This window comes from Garra rufa, chromosome 17 (assembly GCF_049309525.1).
Source record: "Garra rufa chromosome 17, GarRuf1.0, whole genome shotgun sequence".
NCBI classification, from domain to species: Eukaryota; Metazoa; Chordata; class Actinopteri; order Cypriniformes; family Cyprinidae; genus Garra; species Garra rufa.
In genome coordinates this window covers 10,731,986-10,753,347 of record NC_133377.1, presented here as the reverse complement: position 1 = coordinate 10,753,347, position 21,362 = coordinate 10,731,986, and the positions used below count along the sequence as shown (strand labels likewise).

At 35.9% G+C, this 21,362-nt stretch overlaps 1 protein-coding gene across 1 annotated transcript in view; it reads right to left on the bottom strand.

Moving 5' to 3' along the window:
- glcci1a (glucocorticoid induced 1a) overlaps nucleotides 1-21,362 on the bottom strand; it is a 64,078-nt gene that overhangs the window by 7,450 nt on the left and 35,266 nt on the right. The window contains exons 3-7 of the mRNA XM_073821580.1: nucleotides 14,439-14,528; nucleotides 5,075-5,224; nucleotides 4,830-4,979; nucleotides 4,541-4,751; nucleotides 1,790-1,910 (exon numbers count right to left, since the gene is read on the bottom strand). Of these exons, the coding sequence (XP_073677681.1) occupies nucleotides 1,790-1,910; nucleotides 4,541-4,751; nucleotides 4,830-4,979; nucleotides 5,075-5,224; nucleotides 14,439-14,528 (722 nt within the window). The remainder of the gene's footprint in view (nucleotides 1-1,789; nucleotides 1,911-4,540; nucleotides 4,752-4,829; nucleotides 4,980-5,074; nucleotides 5,225-14,438; nucleotides 14,529-21,362) is intronic.

The window sequence follows — 21,362 nt, the reverse complement described above, 5'->3', positions numbered from 1 at the left end:
AAGCGTATAGTACAAATGTGACTATTTTTGTGACTGTTTTTTTTTTTTGTAAAAAAAAAATAGATAAATATAAATATTTTATATAAACAGGAAGTGGTTAATGTTACTTTTTATGTATATATTTTCCTGACATATAATATATAATGATAAATAGATGTACTTTTTGAGGCAGGGCTGATGAAAATATTGCCAGGACATATTAAGAGATAAACAACTGGTCTGACAGTGCCAAAAAAAAAAAAACAAAAACAAAAAAAAACAAACCCAACATCAACTGCATACTGCATGCTGCATACTATTTCTTTAAAAAAAAAATGATAGAGTTGCAAAAGAAAAATAATTAAATAATAATTTAATTTAATTAATTTTTTTAAAGTTATAATATATATATATCACACACACACACACACACACACACACACACACACACACACACACACACACACACACACACACACACACACACACACACACACACACACACACACACACAGGCGAAAATTAAAATTAAATTTAATTAAATTTAATTAAAATTAAAATAAATAATACTGTTTTAAATAATACTGTGTTGTTACCTAAATGATCTACAGCTGTTTTTTTTTTTGTTTAGTGATAGTTGTTCATGAGTCCCACGTTTGTCTTGAACAATCAAACTGCCTGTTTAACTGTTCTTCAGAAAAATCCTTAAGTTCCCACAAATTCTGTGATTTTTCAGCATTTTTGTAGATTTGAGATGCATTTTTTCACACTGAGGACAACTGAAGGACTCAGGGACTTGTATGCAACAATTACAAAAGGTTCAAACACTCACTGATGCTCCAGAAAAAAAAAAATGATGCATTAAAAGCCAGGGGGTGAAAGCTTTTTGAATTTGAAGAACAGGGTAAATTTAACTTATTTTGTTTTCTGGGAAACATGTAATGTAAGCATTCTGTAGCTTCTGAAGGACAGTACTAAATAAATTAAAAAAAGATATTTAGGCAAAATGTAAAAAAATGCACACAAGTTCACACCCCTTAATGCATTGTGTTTCCTTCTGAAGCATCAGTGAGTGTTGAACCTTCTGTAATCGTCCCCCAGTTCAACCTTCATATAAGTCCCTCAGTTGTCCTCAGTGTGAAAAGGTGAATATCAAAATCAAACAGTCATTGTTGGAAAGAGTTCAAATACACAAAAATGCTGAAAAACCAAAGAATTTGGACCTGAAGGATTTTCCTAAAGAACAGCGGGCAGTTAAACTGTTCAGGACAAACAAGGGACTCGTGAACAACTATAACTAAACAAAAAAATAAAAAAATAAATAAATAACACAGCTGTGGATCATTCAGGTAACAACACAGTAGTAAGAATCAAGTAAACTTTTGAACGGGGTGATTTTTATAAATTCAACTATTATTTGCCCTTGTGGACTATATGTAAACATCTTTTATGTGAAATATCTTATTCAGGTCTGCAATGTAAAATTTTGAGTTCAACTGTATACAAATTCTATTACCCATATTCCAGAAACAAATATGCATTCATTTTTTTAAAATCTTATTTCCCGTAAAAATGTCACTTTGAAAATCAATTAAATTATATATCACAGAAAGACACGATTGATATTCTGGTATATTCATCACTCTCGAAATGGATGAATGCACTGCATTGTGGGATACAGTGTGCTCTGGTTGTACACTGCAAATATAGTAGGTCATTCTGTGCAGATGTAACATACCTGTGCGTGCTAATAGCTGTAGAACGATAGCGTGCTATTTTAGGCTCACTACAGAAATCAAACTCCACTCACGTCATTTCCTCAAAGACTTTGATCTTCTCACAGCCCTCTGGAGGCTCCCGTTTGAACATGTAGCTGTTGTTGGGTTTTGGGGACGAGGCAAACTTAGGCAGAGGAGAACTGCTGCCGCTGTCTGCAGGACAAAATAACATATATATCCATTTACTCAGAGTTGGGAATCTGTGCACCTCTCTTGATATAATACTGCAAACTATTAACTAGGGCTGGACAATAATTCAATATCAATACATAAATCACAATATTTTTTTTTTTCAATAACGGTGATATGATTTTTAAACACATTTCAGATATTTCGCTATACATTACCAGTGTTTCCCATAAACTGATTTATTTGTGGCGATTGACTTTGAATAAACAGCACTGCACTTTTCAAAAGCAAAACGCAGCGTGGGTGTTTTATTTTGGTATTTTCATTTTATCTGATAAAGTAGTGTTCATGAGTGCAGCTCTGCTTTGTGTACAGCCGTTAATGGGAAAACCACCGTTTATGCCGCTCGAAAGGCGACTTCTGCTGGCAGAGAATGAGTTTGCATTTTCAGTCTCCAGCAACATGTGTTTTTGTTGTTGATCACTTTTTTCTGTTCTCTGCAGCAACTCTGGGCACTTTTTATATTCTTTATCCTGGCTGAAACACATTTGTTTCAAATCTATATGACTAATCAGCCTACTCCATCATTACTCCAGTCTTCAGTGTCACATGGTTTTTCAGAAATCATTCTAATATGGAAAAAAAATCAGGAATTATCTCAATATAATGGATGTCAGTGGTGCCCCCAACTTCCAAAATGCACTTTAAAAGCAGCTTCAAAGTGCTCTAAACGATCCCAACTGAGGAAGAAGGGTCTTATCTAGCAAAACGATCGGTTATTTTTTCAAAACAAATTGACAATTTATATCCTTTTTGACCTCAAATGCTTGTCTTGTCAAAGTCTGCATGAACTTTTTTTCCGTTCAATACGGCTAATACAGTTAGGGTATGTCGAAGAACTCCCATCTCGTTTCGTTCCCTAACTTCAAAACCATCCTACATCGCTGCAGAAGTGTTTAAAAAGTGAACATACAAAGTAGATCAAACCCTCTTTACAAAAAAAGGTAAAACAGCGTTGTATGACAATTTTGACGTTGAAGAAGAAAACGAGATTGGAGTTTTTCGACATACCCTAACTGTATTAGCTGTATTGAACTGAAAAACAAAAAACAAAAAAAAAAACCCACAGAGTTCACACAGACTTTGACAAGACAAGCGGTTAAGAAGTACATAAATAGTACATTTGTTTCGAAAATGGCTGATCGTTTTGCTAGATAAAACCATTCTTCCTCGGCTGGGATCGTTTAGAGCCCTTTGAAGCTGCACTTAAACTGCATTTTGGAAGTTCAAACTTGGGGGCACCATTGACATCCATTATATGGAGATAATTCCTAAAACTTTTTCCTCAAGAAACATAATTTCTTATTGACTGAAGAAAGAAAGAGACAAACTTGGATGACAAGGGGGTGAGTAAATTATCTGTAAATTTTTGTTCTGGAAGTGAACTACTCCTTTAAGAAATATATTGTGAAATTTTTTTGAGCCATATGTGACCCTGGACCACAAAACCAGTCTTAAGTCACTGGGGTATATTTGTAGCTATAGTCAAAAATACATTGTATGAGTCAAAATTATTGATTCTTTTATGCCAAAAATCATTAGGAAATTAAGTAAAGATCATGCTCCATGAAGATTTTTGTAAAATTCCTACTATAAATATATCAAAATGTAATTTTTGATTAGTAATATGCATTGTTAAGAACTTAATTTGGAGAACTTTAAAGGTGATTTTCTCAGTATTTTGATTTTTTTGCATCCTCAGATTACAGATTTTCAAATAGTTGTGTCTCAGCCAAATATTGTCCTATCCTAACAATAAATACGTTTTCTATTGATATATGGTTTGTTAGGATAGGACAATATCATGTATACATCTCAGTTTTGTAAAATTTAACCTTATGACTGGTTTTGTGGTCCAGGGTCACACATCGTCCAGCCCTACTATCAACATATAATCTGAACTTGAAATTGCTTTTTGGCCATCAATCTGGCTTAAAGGAGTAGTTCATTTTCAGAACAAAAAAAGATATGTACTCATCCCCTTGTCATCCAAGATGTTCATGTCTTTCTTTCTTCAGTCGTAAAGAAATGGTGTTTTTTGAGGAAAACATTTCAGGATTTCTCTCCATATAATGGACTTCTATGGTGCCCCCGAGTTTGAACTTCCAAAATGCAGTTTAAATGCAGCTTCAAAGGGCTCTAAATGATCCCAGCTGAGGAAGAAGGGTCTTATCCAGCGAAACGATCGATTATTTTCAAAACAAATTGACAATTTATATACTTTTTTAATCTCAAATGCTTGTCTTGCCAAGCTGGACAAGATGAGCATTTGAGGTTAAAAAGTATGTAAATTGTATTTTTTTTTTTTTTTTTTTAAATAACCGATCGTTTTGCTAGATAAGACCCTTTTTTCCTCGGCTGTGATCGTTTAGACCCCTTTGAAGCTGCATTTTGGAAGTTCAAACTCGGGGGCACCATAGAAGTCCATTATATGGAGAGAAATCCTGAAATGTTTTACTCAAAAAATATAATTCCCTCACGACTGAAGAAAGACAGACATGAACATCTTGGATGCCAAGGGGGTGAGTACATTATCTGTACATTTTTGTTCTGAAAGTGAACTACTCCTTTAAGCACTAGTGCGTAGGTCTAACCTTTGTCTCTGTCGTCCAGCATCTCGTCGGTGGAGTACGGGCTGCCGTCGTGTGAGCGGGGCGGGCACGCGGGCGAGGGGCAGGGCGACAGACTCGAGCAGCTACTGGAGCGTCCAGGCACTGACGGCGTCTGAGTGTCTATACCGCGACTACTGCTGCTGCGCTGCTGCGGAGGAAACGGAGCCCGTCGCCCGTCAGGAACCTCCAGCGCCTGAGAGACATCAGAGAGAGACTTGAACAATCATGCTTTATGTACAACAGGAGAACAAAGTTAGGAGTAAGTGTGTACCTTGAGCTCCTCTTTCTCTCCGTTGTCTTTGATGAAGACTTTCTCCAGCTCATGGTTGATGCCCTCCATGCTGCTGGGAACCCTGGAGATGGAGGGCTTTGGCACCGTGATGTTGGACAGTGGCATCTGTGCTGACTTCGACATGGATGACTGGACATGGAGATGACATAAAATCACATTTAACTACTTAGACAAAATTTGCTGGATGTGTTTAGAGCATACACTGAGGTTGTGTGTGTGCGGACCGGAGCTTGGCTGGCTGTGCTGATGGTAGTGGCAGTAATGGTGGTGGTGCTGCTAGAGCAGTGGAGGGGGGAAAGACGCTCTTTACTGTCCTTACAGTGCCGGCCTCCGCCCTGCTTACTGCGCTGCAGCTGGAGCCTAAGTTTAGCAATCTGAAAGTCACAGACAGAGATGGTAAATTATACAGAAAGAAATTGTATATGAATGAATGAATGAATGAATGAATGAATGATATAGTAAAATAAATCCATATATGCTAGTATAGATGATACAATGGTTAGAATTATTACAGAATTGGCAATGGACCTCGATGTTATCTCAGGCTCAGCTGTGCTAAATTTCAGAGTGTTGCCCATAAGATTATATGACACAAAGTACAGTAGATTAAAATAAAACAAAAAAATATAATAAATAAATAGATAAACAAATAAATAAAAGTAAAAATAAATAAATAAACTGAAAACAAAGAACCAGTATAATAAACTAGGAAAAAAATCTAAATAAAAAAGAAAAACAAAACATAAAGTAAAAGTAATAAACTAAACTAAAATAAAAGGTGCAACTTTGCTGTATGTCAGTGTTGCCCATAAGACTAAATGATGCAGACAAAGTAAAGTAAAAAAATAATAAATAAATAAATAAAGAGAAAAACACAAATCAATCAATCAATCAATCAATCAATAGAAAAACAAATAAATAACTGAACAAAAATCCTGAAAAAATACACTAACAAAAAAAAATATAAATAATAATAATAAAAAAAAAGTGTTGCCCATAAGACTATATGATAAAGACAAAGGTAAAAAAAACAAAACATAATAAATAAACAGATAGATAAATATATAAATAAATAGAAAAATACAAATAAATAATATACAAACAAATAAATAAATAACTGAACAAAAACACTAAAAAATACACTAAGAAAAAAAAACTAAAAAAAAAAAAAAAAAAACATAAAAAAAGTAATAAATAAAAATAAAAGGCTCAATTTTGCTACGTCAGAGTGTTGCCCATAAGACTATATGATATAGACAAAGCACAGTAGATTACAATAAAACAAAAAAAATATAATAAATAAATAGATAAACAAATAAATAAAAGTAAAAATAAATAAACTGAAAAAAAATAGAACTAGAAGACTATATGGTACAAAGCCAATTAAAAGAAAATAAAACAAAATAAAAAAAAGGTAAAAATCAACAAATAAACGGAAAAATGGAAACAATGGAAAATAAAATAAAGTAAAATAACAACAACAAAAAACAAAACAAAACATAAAAATAATAAATAAAAATAGAAGGTGCAGCTTTGCTAAATGTCAAAGTGTTATTCATAATCAACATAATCATATATGTCACCGGCATAATAATAATTATAATAAAAAAATAAATAAATACAATAATAATAATAAATAACATTTAAAATTAAAAGAAAAAATAAAAGTAACCTAAAAAACAAAACATAAATAAGTAAAATGAATGAACAAACAAATACATTAAAAAAAATAATAAAACATAAAAGTAATAAATAAAAATGATAGATGCAGCTTTGCTAACTCTTAGTATTACCCATAATCAATATAATCATACATGGCAAAGCCAAAATAATAAAATACAAAAAAAAAAAACCCCATAAATGAATAAAATAAAAAAGAAAGAAAAGAAATTAAAATTACCTAAAAAACTAAATAAAAATAAAATTCCTTAATTAATACAAAAAACCAAAAACAAATAAAATAATAATAATAATACATGTAAAAGTAGTAAAACCGTCAGCTTTGCCATATGGCACAGCTAAAATAATAAAATACATAAAAAAATAAACAAAATAAATAAAGCACAAATAAATAAATAAATAAATACATAAATAAATAAATAAAATAATATACTAAATAAAATAAAAAATAAATTAATAGAAAAAAAATTAAGTACCTTAATAACAAAGCAAAAATAAGCAAATTAATTAATTACAATAAAATAATAAAACATAAAAGTAATCATTAATGAAATAAAATACATAAATAAATAAAAATAAAACGTTACATGGAATAAAAAAGTAAAAATAAAAGAAAATAAAACACTAAAAAAGAAAATAAAAGAACAAATAAAATAGCGTAAAAACAAAATTAGTAAAAAACAAAACAAAAACGAAATAAATAAATAAATAAAACAGGCAGCTTTGCTAAGAGTCCAGACAATAAATAAAAAAAATACATAAACAAATAACTAAAAGAAACAAAACAACTAAAGATAAAAAAAAGAGAATAAAAAAACTTGATTTGTGTGCTTGCTGTAACTTTGCATGGCCACAAGGGGTCAACACAAAACAGCCATGTGAGAAAGCTCACTGATAAAAAGGCAAATGTATTTCCTTATTACTGTTGGTTACCCATAGCAGAAAGAATGACAAGACAGAAATTACATTTCATCTACAACAAAAACTGGAAAATGATATTTAACTCATTCCCCATGTCTCACTATGACCTGCTCTGCCTTCTCAAACTATCACTCACTTGTTTACCTTTGAGAATAATCTGCAGTAAATTACAGCATTTACTGTCTGTACATATTGAGACAATGGAACAAGTCTGGACTTGTGCGTTCCTACTGAAAATACAATTAGCTGACGTCTCTTTCTTCCCAGGGATGTTTGTCTTGATAATGTCACAGAGCGCTGAACTACAGGCGGCAGCGTTTCCAGTCTCTCAGTTTGTTATACATCACAGATGCCAATCCAGAAACTGTGAAGACATGCAAATTAGCTGCAAATGACTTGTACTTCGTTTCTTACAACCAGGCAGCAAAAATCCTGAAACAAATGCGGTGTTCGAAAAGTACAGTAAGGAAATGGAAGTGTTTAGTGGAGGTGCCGGCCTTAACTGAAATGACACAGTATATGTTTAGCGCTAACAAGGGGAAATCCTGAATGTGCTCTCTTGTAAAGCCCTGCTAAGTATGTCAATATACACAACCTAAATCCACTTAAGAGGTGTAAGGGTTTATAAGACACTAAGTGGAAGCACTTGACGTAAACCTGGATGAAAATGTGGATCCTGAGGACATGAACTTCCCATATGCAGGGAAGGAAAGCAGGCCTAAACTGCCGTTTCTTGGAAAATCTCCCGAATGGGAAACAGTGAGATGATTCAGGCCTTGCAGAATGAGCCCGCTGTTGATGAGCTCCTAACAAGTCTCTAATACTCGTGTGTTCATGAATATGAATACGGACACAGTCCTCTGGCTGGAAATTGTGTGAAAGCAGGGAAAATGACATTTTCACATAAGAATTTAGTAAGGAAAAAATAAAGAATAAAAAATAGGGCTGCATACACAACAAACTTGATTACAAAATGGTTACTTGGTGTCTCTTTAAGAATTTATGATACCTAATTCGACATGTTTAATAAATATCATAGAATTAAGATAGCATGAAAACTATTTAGGATTAAACACATCCAATGTACAGTATGTCACAAAAGTGAGTACACCCCTCACATTTTAGCAACCCTTTTAGTATATCTTCTCAAAGGACAATACTATAGATATGTAACTTGGATATATTTTAGAGTAGTCAATGTGCAGCTTGTATAGCAGTAGAGATTTACTGTCCTCTGAAAATAACTCCACACACAGCCATTATTGTCAAAATAGCTGGCTACAAAAGTGAGTACACCCTAAGTGATAACAGCAGTATGTTGTTCAACCATGCGAAGCCACATGTCCTACTCATCAAGTTTATGTTTTTGTCTGCTTGACGGGACCATACAAAGTTGTGTATCTTGTATTAGAGCAGTTAAAATTAGGGGCTTTAAGTACAATTCTCTCATACTGACCACTGGATGTTCAACATGGCATCTCATGGCAAAGAACTCTCTGAGGATTTAAGAATTAGAATGGTTGCTCTCCACAAAGATGGCCAAAATTATTAGAGGTTCAGTAACACCCTGAAACTGAGTTACACTACAGTGGTCAGGGTCATACAGAGGTTTTCCAAGATGGGTTCCATTCGGAACAGGCCTCGCAAGAGTCACTCAACGAAGTTGAGCACTCATTCTGTGTGTCAGGTGCAGAACCTGGCTTCAAAAACAGATGCATGAGTGCTGCCAGCATTGCTTTAAAGGTTGCTGAAGTAGAAACTCAGCTTGTCAGTGCTCAGACCATACGCCGCACACTGCAACAAGTCGGTTTGCATAGGTGTCACCCCAGAAGGAAGCCTCATCTAAAGCTGGCTCACAAGAAAGCCCGCAAACAGTTTGCTGAGGACAACCAGTCCAAGAGCATGAATTACTGGAAGCATGTCCTGTGGTCTGATGAGACCAAGATAAACTTGTTTGGCTCAGATGGTGTCCAGTATGTGTGGCGATGCCCTGGTGAGGAGTACCAAGAAAATTGTGTCTTGCCTACAGTCAAGCATGGTGGTGGTAGCATCATGGTCTGGGGCTGCATGAGTGCTGCTGGTTCTGGGGAGCTGCAGTTCATTGAGGGAAACATGGATTCCATTATGTACTGTACATTCTGAAGCAGAACATGAAACTCCCTCTAGAAACTAGGCTGAATGACCAACATGATAATGATCCCAAACACACCACCAAGATGACAACTGCCTTGCTGAGGAAGCTGAAGCTGAAAGTGATGGGGTGGCCAAGCATGTCTCCAGACCTGAACCCTATTAAGCACCTGTGGGGCATCCGCAAGCGTAAGGTGGAGACGCACCATGTGTCTAATGTCCAGCAGCTCCATGAGGAGTGGAAGAGGATCCCTTCAACAACCTGTGCAGCTCTGGTCAATTCCAAGCCCAGGATGATTAAGGCAGTGCCAGAAAACAATGGTGCTAACACAATATATAGACACTTTGGACAAGTTCACTTAGGGTGTACTCACTTTTGTTGCCAGCTATTTTGACAATAATGGCTGTATGTTGAGTAATTTTCAGGGGACAATAAATCTCTACTGCTATACAAGCTGCACATTGACTACTCTAAAATATATCCAAGTTTCATTTCTATAGTATTGCCCCTTAAGAAGATATACTAAAATGTAGGGCTGTAACGTCCCAGTCGATTAGTCGATTAATTGGTCGATATGGTCTGGTTCGACCAAAATTCTGATTGGTCGATTTTTTGCCGCGCTCATTTCATCAGTTTGGCCGTGCTTATTTCATCAGGTGGAAAGCACTAATTGCTAATGGGGGTGTTTTCAGAGCACCCCTGTTTCACAGGGAACAGTCTGTTTTCAGAACACCCCCATTGTTTTCACTTTTTTGGATTAGCCCAACCCGCTGGAGAAGAGAGACAGATAAGTAGGCTTTTGGGGCCGTTCACATGTAGCGTCTTTTGCGCGATCAAGTTCGTTATTTCAAATGTAGATGCGCGTCTTGCGCGCGCATAATGGAAGCGACGTGGTCGCGACGCGCACGCGGTGCAACGCGCTCGTTTTTCCGCTTCATCAGCTTCCTCACGTTTTTCCGTTACATTGAAACCTCAGCAGAAACAGCTCATCATTGTGGTCCAAGGATTTTCTGAACTTTATGATTTGTCAAGCCTCCATTATTTTGACGCAAATAGAAGCAACAATGCGTATTTTATAATTTAGTAGTGCCCATTAGAGGCTGCAGAAGATACATGTTTCCTAGAAGACAAAATAACCTTTATTTAGCACGATCTTCATATTCAAAAAGTTTTCTGAAGGCTCTTAATGCATCTTTTTGCTTTTAAAGCATCAGTGAGTGTTTGAATCTTTTGTAATCGTTGCATATGAGTCCCTCAGTTTTCCTCAATGTGAAAAGATGGATCTCAAAACCATACAGTCATTGTTGGAAAGGGTTCAAATACACAAAAATGCTGAAAAACAAAAGAATTTGAGCGCAGCTGATGGTTGCTTAGAAACGGCAGACGCTTCCGGAGAGCAAGCGCCCGAGCGCTTTGTTGACATTAGGAAGAAAGCATCGCGCCTAGCGTTTTTTCCACGCGTTTTTAGGCGCGACATGTGAACGGCCCCTCATCCAAACGGAAAAATAATATCACGGAAGGAATTGTTAAGTCTATTCGTGTCTCAGCCGCGTAGCTGAGCTCTAATGTTCAGCCTCGCTCTGTGCGAGCTGCGCAGAGCGGCTGAAATGATAGTGTCTGACAGTTATACTTATAACATATGACTAAAATAATTTTCTAAATTATGTTGCACATTCCTCAAAAGTTCTTGTGATATCACTAGTTGACAACATAGTACTGTTTTCAGAAATCACAGGCTATGATATTGCGCAGGTGCACGTGATGCACCGCTGTCAGAGACGACAGACTCGCGTGTCAGACTCATTTCAATGCAAAATAATTAGGTAAAAAACGCTTAAATATACTGCAAAAAGTTTTTTATGTTTATTTATAATTAATTTAGGCAGACAACAAGGCTACCAAGTACTGAGCACAGTATGTATCTAATTAATGTAATGTACGTTTTTTTCCCTCCACAACGTCATTTTTAGTCGACTTTTAGTCGAAAGTTTCTGGACTTCAGTCGACCAAGATTTTCTTTGGTTGATTACAGCCCTACTAAAATGGTTGCTGAAATGTGAGGGGTGTACTCACTTTTGTGACATACCGTAAGATATATTATAAAAGATATATTATATACAATATTTATATATAATATTTCTAATTACACTGCTGTTCAAAAGTTTGGAATCAGTACGATTTTTTTTTATTTTTTTTAAATACGTTTCTTTTGCTTATCAAGGCTGCATTTACTTGATCAAAAATATTAAAATAGAAAAATGTTTTTTTTTTTTTTTACATCCTAATAATATTTCACAATATTACTTCTTTCCTGTATTTTCGATCAAATAAGTATAATTTTCAGCCTTGATGAGCAAATTAAACTTTTGTAAAATGAAAAACATTAAAAATCTTACTGATCCCAAACTTTTGAATGGCAATGTATAAATACATATATGTTTAACCTTAATAGTACAGTACTATAATAATATATAATAGAATTGTATATAATATAATGATATACTTTGATGAGAAGCATAACACAATGCAAAAAAAATGTAAAATTAAATATCAATGTGTTCCACATTTTTGCAAAAACCTGTTACTGCACAATTTCCCCTCGGTTACAAGAAACGCAACATTTCTCAAAATTGTGACAACCACAAAATAACATGATTTGGACACTTTCAACAGCATGACAGGAAGTAAATACTCTTATTCAACTTTCTAAATGTTTACCATATAGTAGTTTTGACTGTGTTAATCAAACTCAATCATTCACCCCCTTTACCCAAAATATTATAAGAAAAATTTATTCAAACATTAGTCAACTATTAGCGTTAATTTATGAAAAATGTAAACAATTACAAATAGGGCTGTCACTAACAATTATTTTGGTACACAAGTAATCGGTCGATTATTCTGATGATTAATCGAGTAATTGGATAATTGTAGCTAATTTAATATAATATTTTTTTGTAGTAATAAAAACAGACATAAGAGAACAATAAGCCTTCAAAACTACTTAAAATACATATATAATAGCAATGAGGTAATTATAATTAGTTGTAAAATAAACAATAGAACAAGTCCAATGCTGTTTCATGCACGTTAAGTTATTTACACTGTTAAAGAGTTGGATTCCCATGCTAAACATGGCCAAAGTTTCAAAAAACGAATTGGATGTTTTTTGAAATCCTGTTCATGATTCAGAACTGCAGCTGGTAAGTGAAACGGCATAAAATGTATGTGTTTTGTTGGCAATTGGCAAGCACTCGCTCATCAATGTTTACCTATGCCCACGGCGCACCTCCAGGAACTTGGCTGTTTTCGGAGAGAATCGTAAACTGTATTTTCTTTTGTATATTATAAAACTAAAGACATTTTGGAGATATGAAGGATGCAGTACTACTCTACTAGGTACTCAAGATTAACATGAGATATAACACATGCCTGCAGAGGGCGGCAAAGGCCTGACGATTGTTTTTAGACTTTACTGTGCGAAATAATCTTTGTTTAATATTGACTAAACATTTAATTCAAATATTCTTTTCTTTATCCATTTCTTTATGAGAGTGTTTCATGGATTATCATTCAAGGGATTTGCCACTTCCAGCATTTTGCTGGTTACTCGACATGGGTAAAATGCAATCAAGGATTTTTTTTTTAAATCAAGTACTCGATTTGAATCGAGGAAACGTGACAGCCCTAATTATAAACCAACATTTAGTCCTAAACTATCCAATCTCTCTCTTCTGAGTGACAGCTTCATTTATGCTACATCTGCAACCCATTTGGCCATTCTGGTAAAACTCATTTCAGTTTTAAACACAATTTAGATGTTTATTCACTGTTTATTGACATAAAACTTTAGGTTTTTAAAGTTCAAACCATATTTGCCAAACCTTTTTGGCAGCAGGGTTTTAAATAAGCCAAAGCCCATAGAAAATGATTTACTTTTAAGTAAGGCATCTCTTTTAATATTCAGTCACATTTCTGAAGGTCGAGCCAAGCGTCACTGGTTCTTTTTCCCAGCGAAAACTGATAGAAATAACCTCCAAACAGCTACACTTTTGATTGAGGGTTTGCACAGGAAACAAATTACTCTGCACCTGCAAGCCGCTCATGTCAAACCTAACAAGTGCAAGAGACAACGACGAAGCCTTGGTAAATTAGACAGGCTTGTGCACATCACCGATCACAGCTTTTTATCAACTGATAAGAAGGTGACTTAAGTGCGAAAGGACACAGATGACATGACTTTGCACATATTACTTGCTCTGAAAGCCACACGCCTCTATTGTTCCCAAAGCCTGGAGGCGATGGGAAACCCATAAACTGGGCGGAGAGGGATAGCGCTTGTTGCAGTGAGGGGAAGTCGATTGTTAAAGGGGGAGATAGTCTTATCTCGCCGTTCCCTGAATCGTCAGGGTGGGGCTGAGCACCCGTGATAAGGCTGACTCTACTGCGGCTAGCGCTAGCAACAACACACCGCGCAACGCAGGAAGTCTAAAGCCACACAGGAAGTTATATATAGCAGCGGGTGCAGGGGGAGACGAATGGGTCGCCGTGACTGGCAGCCTCGCGCAGAGCTGGGTTACGGGGGTTTTATTTCCACCGCCTCCCCCCGCCGTACGAGCGGCTATATCGCGAGCCACACAGGATGAGATCATCGCAAATGCAGAAGTGCAGCGCTCATCACTTTCAGGACAGTGAGAGCTCTGTTAATAGCTGTTAGTGCGATTGCACTTTCTTGTTCTCCAAACCCAAGGGAAAAAACTACACAGCTGCGTGCGCAAGACACACTTCATATAGTGTTTCACTGTTAAAAGGGAGTGTGTTTTCAGCTGCGGGTGTAAGTGCATGTGTGTGTGTACCTCTTTAAGATGGTCAGAGCTGCCCCAAGACGCTGAGCGCTGGTGTGTGCTCCCTTTCTCTTCACTCTCGTCACTCCAACATCCAGGAGTCTGAAACACAAAATACACATTTGCCTTTTGATTATGGTGATTACTGAAGGGGTAGGTTCACCCAAAAATGAAAATGACAAAAATATTTAAATTACAATAATAAAAGATGTTCTGGCTCTTCCAAGCTTTATAATGGCAGTGAATGGGTGTTGACAAATAAAAGTGCATCCACCCATCATAAAAGTGTTCCACATGGCTCAGCAGGCTTAAAGATTAGTTCACTTCCAGAACTAAAATTTACAGAAAATTTACTCACCCCTTTGTCATCCAAGATGTTCATGTCTTTCTTTCTTCAGACGATAAGAAATTATGTTTTTTGATGAAAACATCTCCATATAGTGGACTTCAATGGTGCCCCCAAAATAGCTTCAAATAGCTCTAAACGATCTCAGCTGAGGAAGAAGGGTCTTATCTAGCGAAACGATCTGCCTTTTTCAAAACAAATTGACAATTTATATCCTTTTAAACCTTAAATGCTCGTCTTGTCTCGTCTCTGCGATGCGCATGCATAGTCTGTGTAATCCGGGTCAAGACAGTTAGGGTATGTCGAAAAACTCCTAAAAGATTGTCCTACAACACTGTTTTACATTTTTATGTAAAGGGCGTTTGACCTTCATTGCATGTTCACTTTGTAAACACTGGGTTGGTACTTCTGCAGCGATGTAGGGCGATTTTGAAGTCGGGGAACAAAATGAGATGGGAGTTTTTTGACATAACCTTAACTGTCTTGACCCTGCAAAAAAAAACAGAGACACACAGACAAGACAAGCATTTGAGGTTAAGTTCGTTTCGAAATGGCCGATCATTTCACTAGATAAGACCTTTCTTCCTCGGCTGGGATCGTTTAGAGCCATTTGAAGCTGCATTTAAACTGCATTTTAGCATTAAAGTCCACTATATGGAGAAAAATCCTGAAATGTTTTCCTCAAAGAAACATAATTTCTTGACTGAAGAAAGAAAGACATGAACATCTTGGATGACAGGGGGATGAGTAAATTATCTGTACATTTTTGTTTTAGAAGTGGATTACTCTTTTAATAAAGGCCTTCTGAAGAGAATCGATGCATTTGTGCAAGGAAAAATATCCATATTTACAAATTTATAAACTGTAATCTGTAGCTTCAGTAAACTGTCGTATGCATGTTCACAAGAGAGTGGATGACATTGGATGTAGGCAAACACGCTTACTAATGCGGAAGCACAGTGGAGAGAGTAAAACAAAACACTGGTCATGAATTAGAAGTACAAAACGAGGATTTGTAAAGAAAAATGTCAGATGATTTCAATATAAGCCAAGAGGAGACTGGGTTTCCTTAGCTGGAAACAAAACTTGGTTCTCGTGAGACTAGCATATTCTCATCGGAGCTTACGCTACTCTACGCCTACGTCATACATTATCCGCTGAAAGCCGCTCTCTCACTAACGTGCGTACGGCAGTCAGTGGAAGCTAGAGATTATGGTTTATAAAGTTTTAAATTTGGATATTTGTCTCATACACATGCATAAATTCACTTCAGAAGGCCTTTATAAACATCAGGAGCTGTGTGGAGCACTTTTTATGATGGATGGATGCACTGTCTGGGGCTTCAAAATCTCAACACCCATTCACTGCCATTATAAAGCTTGGAGGAGTCAGAACATTTTTTAATATGACTCTGATTTTATTTGTCTCAAAGAAGAAAGTCATATACACCTAGAATGGCATGAGGGTAAGTAAATCATAGGCTCATTTTTATTTTTGGGTGAACTATCCCTTTAATATGGACTAACTTTATATTTTTGGAATTAAATAAATGCATATAAATACGTATTCGTATATATAACAAACACTATTTGAAAAATAAATATTTTTTAACATTCTAAATGTCTTTACTATTGCTTTTGAACAATTTAATATATCCTTGTTAATTAAAAACAATTTCTTTAAAAAAATCTTGAATAGTAGTGTACACCCACACTATTTACTTTCCTTTATAAATCATTTTTTTACCTTTGGCAGTCCCATGGGAAAGTTTGTCAACTTTAATTAACTTCTACGCACAATTTTAGTCCCCTAAGTGTAGCTAAGTAAACACTGACACACACTGATAAATCACATTCCTATGCATCCTCCTCCTGCGACCCACTATTTCACACCAACATCACAAAGACTGCATTGTTCCTGCAATAAACGGTTCTTCAATAAACGGTCACCTACATTCCTTCAAAAACAACACTCTCAGTTACTATAGTAAAGTCTGTGGGCACACTTGGATGTGATGTTTGCACTCAGATATGCGATTTGTTTAGTCAGTCTGACATGCAGCACACACAGTGAATAATGTATAATTACATGTACCGTATAATATATATGTACCGAGCACATGAGAGAGGCCCTGAACACAACCAAGTGTGATTTCCAAATAAATGTTTCTATTTTTATTGTAAATATTGACTGTACAACTGAATTTGTGCATATTTTGTGCACCATTCATGAACAGTAGCTGTAAAGATTGCTAGAAAATACTACTCATTTTAGGCAGTTGATACGCTAACAGGCTTGAGTGACCAAACTACATTTCCCATCATTCTTTGCAGCAGCATAAGAATGATAAACACACATACAGTAGTGTGAAAAAGTGTTGGCCCCCTTTCTGATTTTTTATTTTTTTGCATGTTGGTCACACTTTAATGTTTCAGATCATCAAACAAATTTAAATAATAAACACAACATGCAGTTTTTAAATGAAGGGGTTTATCACACCTGAGTTCAGTTTCTCTAGCCACACCCAGGCCTGATTACTGCCACACCTGTTCGCAATCAAGAAATCACTTAAATAGGACCTGCCTGACAAAGTGAAGTAGACCAAAAGATCCTCAAAAGGTACAGTTGAGATCCAAAGAAATTCAGGAACAAATGAGAAAGAAAGTAATTGAGATCTATCAGTCTGGAAAAGGTTATAAAGCCATTTCTAAAGCTTTGAGATCCAGCGAACCACAGTGAGAGCCATTATCCACAAATGGCGAAAACATGGAACAGTGGTGAACCTTCTCAGGAGTGGCCAGCCGACCAAAATTACCTCAAGAGTACAGCGACGACTCAAAAAGAGGTCACAAAAGACCCCACAACAACACTGAAAGAACTGCAGGCCTCTCTTCCAAGATGGAAACCGCTGCTGAGCAAAAAGAACATAAAGGCTCGTCTCAGTTTTGCCAGAACACATCTTGATGACCCCCAAGACTTTTGGGAAAATACTCTGTGGACTGACGAGACAAAAGATGAACTTTTTTACATCTGGCGTAAAAGTAACACAGCATTTCAGAAAAAAAAACATCATACCAACAGTAAAATATGTTGGTGGTAGTGTGATGATCTGGGGCTGTTTTGCTGCTGCTGGACTTACTGTGATAAATGGAAACCTGAATTCTGCTGTCTACCAAAAAATCCTGAAGGACAATGTCCGGCCATCTGTTCGTGACCTCAAGCTGAAGCGAACTTGGGTTCTGCAGCAGAACAATGATCCAAAGCACAGCAGCAAATCCACCTCTGAATGGCTGAAGAAAAACAAAATGAAGACTTTGCAGTGGCCTAGTCAAAGTCCTGTCCTGAATCCTATTGAGATGCTGTGGCATGACCTTAAAAAGGCAGTTCATGCTCGAAAACCCTCCAGTGTGGCTGAATTACAACAATTCTGCCAAGATGAGTGGGCCACAATTCCTGCACAGCGCTGTAACAGACTCATTGCAAGTTATAGCAAACGCTTGATTGCAGTTGTTGCTGCCAACCAGTTATTAAGTTTAGGGGGCAAACACTTTTTCATACAGGGCCATGTGGGTTTGGATTTTGTTTTCCCTTCATAATAAAAAAAAAAACTTCATTCAAAAACTGCATGTTGTGTTTACTTGTGTTATCTTTGATTAATATTTAAATTTGTTTGATGATCTGAAGCATTAAAGTGTGACAAACATGCAAAAAAATAAAAAATCAGAAAGGGGGCCAACACTTTTTCACACCACTGTATAAAGCATCAAATTCATGTCTAATGCGTACACTCAGCTTTTAATTTCATTGCACTAGTGCTAAACAGCTTCCTGTCTTTGTCATAGGTAAAAAAATAAAAGAAAGACATATGAAATTGCCCAAACTTGTCAATTTTACTCCAACAAACGTAGTTTACATGTAAATAACAACGTAATTGTGACTTTAAAAGTCTTAAACAGGGACTACCTGACAGGAATTAATACTAATAAATAATCATGGATCCATTAAATTCATTAATAGTGACAGTACAGACATTTACAATGTTAAAAAAAGGTTTGTTTCAAATAAATGCTGTTGGTTTAATTTTAATTTTAAGAATCTTAAAAAAGTATGAATTTTCACAAAAATATGAAGCAGCATATTTGATGATTTTTATAATTGATGAGAAATGTTTTCTTGTGCATCAAATGAACGTCATTGTGTCAGATACTAATAGAAGTAGAGGTAGAATAAAATAAAACAGAAATAATAAAAACATTAAGAGAAAATAAAAAGTAGTATGAGGATACTCAATAGCTCTGTTAAACAGCAAGACTTGGTTTGTGATACATTTTCGAGGGTTTTAAGGGATCTCAGTGGACCAGTAGATGTGGTCAAAGTGTGTACGTGTACCTTGTGAAAAACAGAGGAAATATATTTTCTAGAGAAAGATGAAAATGCTTCTGTGGGACCGCCGCTGTGGCCAGAGGCGGACTCAGGCTCTGTGAAACCCCTGCGTTCATCAGCCAAACAGACGTCACACTTCAAAGCCTGGCCTTTGGAAACAGATCGACACTAAGGCCAAAGCGAACAGACAGAGCCTTTGAAAGCCTCTCTTTTTCTTTGTTTAAGTTCTTTTAAAGGACTGACAATGACAATATTGCCACTATTTACTCCCCTCATGGTTGGTCAAAACCCATTTCTTCTTGTGAAATACAAAAAAGTCTACTATTTATTTATTTGTTTGGTTGTTTGTCACCAAATTTAAAGTTCAGGAATGAATAAATTAACAAATTTATTCAAATATTATTCTAAATTTTCTCCATTCACATTTCTGCATATTCAAAAGTTTGGAGTGACACGAAAACCAATAGCTTTTGAAAATGTCAAACCTGTATGATGCATCTTCATTCATGTGTCTTATATGAAACCAGTGTTATTTTAGTATTACTGATATACTTAAAGATTTTTATTTAAATAGTTTGATTTATATACAGTCAAGCCCGAAATTATTCATACCCCTGACAAATTCTGACTTAAAGTTACTTTTATTCAACCAGCAAGTTTATTTTGACCGGAAATGGCACAGGCTTCTCCTAAAAGATAATAAGACGATGTACAAGAGGCATCATTGTGGGAAAAAAAAAAATATTTCTCAGCTTTTATTTACATTTTAACAAAAAGTGGCATGTCCAAAATGATTCATACCCTTTGCAAACTGTGACAGTCTATGGGAAAATCCAAAGTTCTATACCATTCCAAATAGTCCAAGCTGTTCTAAAGCATCCTAATTACCCGGATTCATTGGGAACAGCTGTTTTAATCAACTCAACAGGTGAAAAACAGAAGCTCTCTGCTGTTGGTTTGTGGACAGTCATGGCTAACACAAAGAAGCTCACTGAGGACCTGCGGCTGTGCATTGTGGCTGCTCTCAAGTCAGGAAAGGGCTATAAGACCTTATCTAAATTTTTTCAAGTTCCAGTGGCTACAGTGCAAAGTATTATTAGAAAATACAAGACGTTCTGCACTGTGAAAAATCTCAGGAGGATGTGGTCGGAAGCCAAAAGTGACACCTGTGCTGGCCAGGAGGATAGTGAGAGAGGTAAAAAAAAAAAAAATAATCCAAGGATCACTACCAAGGCCATCCTGATGAATCTGGGCTCTGCTGGTGGCAACATCTCAATGCAGACAGTCCAACGGACACTGGACACCGCTGGGTTCCACGGACGCAGACAAAGGAGGACACCACTTCTCCAGATAGAGCACACAAAAGCTCACTTGGCCTTTGCAAATGCTCATCTGGACAAAGAAGAAGACTTCTTCCTTCAACCCTAAGAACACCTTCCCCACTTTCAAACATGGTGGTGGGAACCTAATGTTTTTTTTTTTTTTTTTTTTTTATTAGCCGGTGGATCAGGGAACCCAATCACAGTAAACGGCACCATGAAAAAGGAGCAATACATCAAAATTCTCAACAACAACATCAGGCAGTCTGCAAAGAAACTTGGCCTTGGGCACCAGTGGACATTTCAGCACAACAATGACCCAAAACACACAGCAAAAGTGGTGAAGAAATGGTTAGCAGACAAAAACATTAACGTTTTGCAGTGGCCCAGCCAGAGTCCTGACTTAAATCCAATTGAGAATCTGTGGAGGGAGCTAAAGATCAGGGTGATGGCAAGGAGACCCTACAAACTGAAAGAGTTAGAGCTCATCGCTAAAGATGAATGGGCAAAAATACCAGTGGAGACATGCTAAAAGCTGGTCAGCAATTATAAAGCATTTGATTGCTGTAATAGCCAATAAAGGCTTATCTATTGTTTATTGAGAAGGGTATGAATAATTTTTAGAACATGCCGCTTTTTGTTCAAATGTAAATAAAAGATGAGTAATTTTTTTCCACAATGATGCCTCTTGCACATTGTCTTATTATCTTTTGGGAGATATATATATATATATATATATATATATATATATATATATATATATATATATATATATATATATATATATATATATATATTATATATATATATATATATATATATATATATATATATATATATATATATATATATATATATATATATATATATATATATATATATATATAT